At 46.7% G+C, this 5,290-nt stretch overlaps 1 protein-coding gene across 1 annotated transcript; it reads left to right on the top strand.

Moving 5' to 3' along the window:
- Positions 1 to 2,333: 2,333 nt before the first annotated feature.
- On the top strand, positions 2,334 to 4,933 carry LOC104399567 (solute carrier family 25 member 33-like; the record flags this gene model as incomplete). Its single annotated transcript, XM_010017069.1, has 6 exons — positions 2,334 to 2,510; positions 2,965 to 3,042; positions 3,365 to 3,465; positions 4,092 to 4,158; positions 4,359 to 4,642; positions 4,734 to 4,933. Coding segments are annotated over 6 exons (907 nt in total), but the record flags the coding sequence as incomplete, so codon positions are not given.
- Between the last annotated feature and the right edge of the window lie 357 nt (positions 4,934 to 5,290).

Raw genomic sequence — 5,290 nt, 5'->3', positions numbered from 1 at the left:
TTTTGAATATCTATGGCCATGGTAGGTGAGGGGGTGTGTGTGTGTGAGCATGCTGATTTTAAAACGTTAGTTCTGACTAGATTTTGTTCAATTTTGCTTTCATTAGTCCTGGGCTGAGAAAAAAAAAAAAAAAAAAAGCTCATCTCTGTGCTGAAAGTAAATAATTTTCCATTTCTCCTGAAACAGACAAATTTTGGAGCCTTATGCTTTTCTTCCACTGTGAGTAGCTCTATCATCATGTAGTGCATGGAAAGACATCATAATTGAGATTTCTTCTAGCTTTGAACAACTGATACACCTTATTTCCTTAGCTTCGTTTAGTCAGTGTTCTTTGCTCCCTGAAAAATCCTCCCTAGTCTCACCATTGAGTCATAGTGGCTCAGAGGTCCCCTTTCACCTCAGCCTCTCTTAAAGCTGATTAAATGACGACTACACAAAGGAGTAACACTTTCTTTAACTCTTACTACTGCTTTTAAATTTCTTTTCTATTCTCTATACATATCAGTAGCTTGAGGAACTTGAATTCAGGAAACTTGGAGGCATGGGTTCAAGTTCATACCCTGACCATGCTCTGGAAGAAATGAGATACTATGAAAGCTTTACATGAAGTTGTACTTCCTCATGCACTGTTAGAGAGAAAAATCTTTAGGATACCAAGCAATTGCTTCTCTAAATATTGTAGTGTGTGCTCAGCTTTTAGGTAAGAAGTTGAAACTGCTGTATTCAGACTTCTTGGACATCTTGATCTGTCACCACTGGACTCAGTCTTCTCCTGAACTGGCAGCTACACTTCTGGTCAAGAAAGCACCAGGCCTGTAAGTCAGGAGTCTTTGTCAGGCAAATTAATGGAAACTGTGGAAAAGAACAGGACTGTTGGACCCTTGAATGAATATGGTGTACATGGGAAGAATCAACATGGCTTTTGTAAAAGCCTCGTGCAACTCCTGAATTGCTACATAGGCTGTCCCTGTGTCCGTGCTTGATCAGCTTGTTCATCCAGAGAACCTGAGCCAGGATGTTTGCTTCTTTGCTTTGTATGTTGTCTTCTGAGCTAAGTTCTTTTGTCATGTTCCACCTAATCCCAGGCTCCCACCACTCATTGTATCTCCCAAGGGAAAGTGCTGCTGGTGGGCTGCTCTGCAAGTCATCACCACTGTGTAGATCCGCACAGGGCTTGACAGAGCAGCATGGGTGTAATGGAGTAGCTTAGCTAGTTACTGGCATCATTAGCTACATAACCATCTAGGTGCCAGATCTTCAACTCTTGGACTTCACTGCAGAAGGCATCACAGCCTTTTTGCCCTAGGAGCAAAGGCTGTGAGAGCAATGTGTGTGTGCACTGAGCTGTATGGACTTTTTCAAAATCATTCTTCACAGCTCTAGCCATTTGTCCTGCGGTAGTGTCATATGTAATTCTGTTGATAGACTTGATTCTTCCCTGATATCTTGTAGATCTTTGGTTGGCTTTGCTTTCTTTGGAGCAGAGTGAGCTTTTCTTAAGCCTCTATCTCTTGTGAAACAAAGCGAGTTTGGCTGTAGCAGATAGGAACATCTGTCTGTTTGTCAATGCCTTCTGCATGGCTGTTCCATGCAAATTAATCTCAGAACAGTATTTCAGGTACTGAGCATCCTCTAGAAGAACAGTTGTCAGTCAAAGGATCTGAAGGGGCAGAAGTGGGTGATAGAAAGGGGAAAGGGGATATGCATTCTTTTGGTATTACTGAGGTGTGACTAGACTGATGGTGATGGTTCATGAGTTCCAAAAATAGCTTCTGTCTCCTGAAGGTCAGGGTCATCTTTCCTTAATCAAGTTAGGCTGGGGCAAGCCTGGCTGTTGGCAGCAAATACACATCTTGCTTACAGGGCCTTGCACATGTAGGGCTATGGGTTGAAAACATAGGCAGGTTGTGGGGTGGGAGAGTGTTGTGCTGCCCCTCTCTGAGGCGATGTTGCTGTGGGGAGATGGGAAGCAGGCACAGTGCCTGGTGATCTCAGCAGAAGGCATTGCTGTGAGTTTGGGCAGCAGCAATGTTTACTCTGGGAAAGTCTGAATGCAAAGATCAGCAGCTCTGAGCTGAGGGACTGCTGAGTCCTTATGGACTTGGGACTGTTTGTCTCAAATACTGAGTGAGGTTTCAGGTGAGGCTGCCAGGAGATGTCCCAGACTGAGCCGTTATGATGTTAATCAATGTCAGAGCAGGAGGTCAGGCTGGGGAACCTAACCTCCTCTCCTAGAGAGTTGGAAGTTGTGGACGAGCAGGGTCAGAAATATTGCCCTGTTACTGCACAGGGATCATTCTTACATGTGCTATTATGCCCTTGTTATGCCCTAGATGTGGTGGCACAGCTGGAGCCATCCTGACCTGTCCCCTGGAAGTGGTGAAGACACGACTACAGTCATCCCAACTGGTACTGCGGCCTCTGTGCCTCTCAGAGATACAGCTGCCAGGGATGAGTGTGAGGCTGATGAACCCCACACCACCATCTCCTGGAGTGCTCAAGCTGCTGAGGTGAGTAGAATGGGACAGTGTGCATGTTAGCACCAAGGAGGTGAAGGTTTGGCCACTGGGTGAGGGGAGAGGGACCACAGTCAAGAGGGGGAGATGGATTTTCAGCCGAGGATCTGGAAACTGCAAGTACAGTAGGAAGTTTGATCAGAGCATGGGTACAACTACTTCTCACAGTTGATCAGTGCTTTGAGTCTGCAAGGGAGCTTTTGGGACTGTGAGAAATTTCTTAGCTAGTGGTTTGATCAGACCCAGAGTGATGTTGTCAGCAAAAATAGGAAGAAATGACTAAAGGAGAGAGAAAGCAGGTGGAGGGAAAATGAGAGTAGGGCAGGAGAAGGATAACATAGGAGGTGAGGAGAGGATGCTACAGGAAGTACTGAAGAACGAAGGAGGAGGAACAGGAGAGCCCTAGCTTAGTTATTCTGCTGATGTATCTGCTCGTTTCCTTTTGTAGGGCCATTGTTGAGAAGGAAGGAGTGCGATCCCTGTTCCGAGGTCTGGGTCCCAACCTTGTTGGGGTTGCTCCTTCCCGGTGAGTACTGCTCCTTGAGGATAGCTCGTGCTGTACATGTTTCAGAGGACCTCTGTGACAGCTGTTGCTCCACATTCTGGAAGCAGTCTGGGCCTTGTGCTCATTGGGTCACAGGACTGCTTCACAGAGATGTTTTCTGAACCTTCCAGTCATAGTTTTAAGATAAGGTGATTTCTGTGGGCCTAGTATAAATGGTATCTGATGTCATGTTAGACAAACCTTTGCTGGGAGTAAGAAAAGCTGGAGAGAGACCCCACACAGCAATGCTGTCTCTGCTCCTCATAGGTGAGCTGTAACTTCTTCTGCATTTCTTTCCAACCAGGGCTATATATTTTGCTGCCTATTCTCATGTTAAGGAGAGGCTCAATGCTGTCCTTGTACCGGAGTCCAAGAAAGTACACATGCTGTCAGCAGCCTGTGCAGGTAAGCCTCTTCTGTCTCAAATCAGAGTCAAGGGGTCCTTCTGTCTGTAAGCATAAACAGGTTTCATTTCTTCCCCGCTGCTGCTCCCATGAGTCCTGCTCTCTCTTCTGAAGTTTTCTCCCCCCACACGTGGAGCAGTGAGCTCCTTGGGTAACCATAATGCTTTCTCACTCTTTGTTCTTCTTAGGCTCATCTCTTCAAGTCTTTACCCCTTCAGCTGCTATCAGGAAAAGAGCTCCATTCAGCTGTGAGAGGGACAAGGCAGTCTGTAATTTAGACCACTCGTATTATTTCTCTTGATATATTCCACTTCTCTAACAAAATCTTCCACTCTTGCAAGTTTAGTCTGTTGTTTCCTTCCTCTTTGTAACACCAGGACCTGCAGCAGGGTTATGTTTGAGGGAGAAAAGCTAATTACCAGCAGACAAAGGCTGGAATGGGGGAGGCAGAGAAAAGAACAGTCTCCCCTAAATGTCTCTTCTCCCATGGGAGCTCAAGGTCGTTGTCAAGTTCCAAATGCCTTCAATTTGCCAAGCAGACTTCAGAGAGCTGATAGATCAGCACCTCCTCACAAACTGCCAGCGTGATCCCGGTGCTCATGGATTTTCCCCTCTTCTGTTCTGCAGGCATTACCTCTGCCACACTCACCAATCCTATCTGGTTAGTGAAAACCAGGATGCAGCTGGAAGCCAGGTAAGGCAGGCTAGCAACGCAGAGCCGCTCCATGTCAAATCAGGACTGGTTTTGTGGGGGGAGGGTTGCATAGGGTTTTGTGACTTGCCATGAGGAGATAGGTTTTCAAGGTGTGCTGGGCAAGAGTCACAGTTGTGTTCACAACAGCATTTGAGGTCAGTGGAGCAGTATGCCCTTCTAACCCTCCCTCATCTTTACAGGGTGAAGGGAGAGATGGCCAGCAATGCTCTTCAGTGTGCCATGCATGTGTATCGCACTGAAGGCCTTCGTGGATTTTACCGTGGTATCACTGCCTCCTATGTTGGAGTGTCAGAGACCATTATCCACTTTGTCATCTATGAAGCACTGAAACAGCAGCTGAGAAACAGCCATCATTCCCTTTCCCCACCACTCACACTTTCACCAAACAGCCATGATTTCTTTGGACTAATGGGAGCTGCTGCTGTCTCCAAAACATGTGCTTCATGCATTGCATATCCACATGGTGAGTCCGATCTCCTGGCTTCTGTTCCCCTCTATGGGAGGTGCCATGCCCATAGGATCAGTCTGCTAATATCACTTCCTTGTCTCTCCAGAGGTCATTCGGACACGGTTGCGAGAAGAAGGGTCACGATACCGTTCCTTCATACAGACTCTGCAGCTTGTGGTCCATGAAGAGGGACCTTTGGCTTTATACCGAGGGCTCCTGGCTCACTTGATCCGCCAGATCCCAAACACAGCTATCATGATGGCTACCTATGAACTCATCGTACATTTGGCCTCTTCCACCTTGTAATCACACTGCAGCAGCTGGTTGAGGCTGCTGTGGGCACCTCATGGTTCTGAGAATTGGTCTTTTTCAGTGGTCTGAGAGGTGGTACTTTTCATCACATATCAGAACTGGGTCAGGCCTAGCACTCTCAGGACATAAGCCTATTTTTGTGCAGAGTTTTTGGCTCTGATGTGCACAATGTAGCCTTTCTTCTTTCTGGAGACTTGAATTACTCCAGTGCTTCAGCATTGACATCCTGGTTTGACAGTGCCTGCTGTAAGCTCCCTGTATGAAACAAGGGCACAACACTTACTGGGAAGAAGACAAAGGAGAAAGCATAAAAGTACCTTAGCCTCAGCATGTTCACTTCTTTTGGACCCA

The sequence above is a fragment of the Nestor notabilis genome, unplaced genomic scaffold (genome assembly GCF_000696875.1).
Source record: "Nestor notabilis isolate BGI_N333 unplaced genomic scaffold, ASM69687v1 scaffold26940, whole genome shotgun sequence".
Taxonomy (NCBI): domain Eukaryota; kingdom Metazoa; phylum Chordata; class Aves; order Psittaciformes; family Psittacidae; genus Nestor; species Nestor notabilis.
The sequence above is the reverse complement of the archived record's forward strand: the minus strand, read 5'-3'. Positions and strand labels throughout refer to the sequence as shown.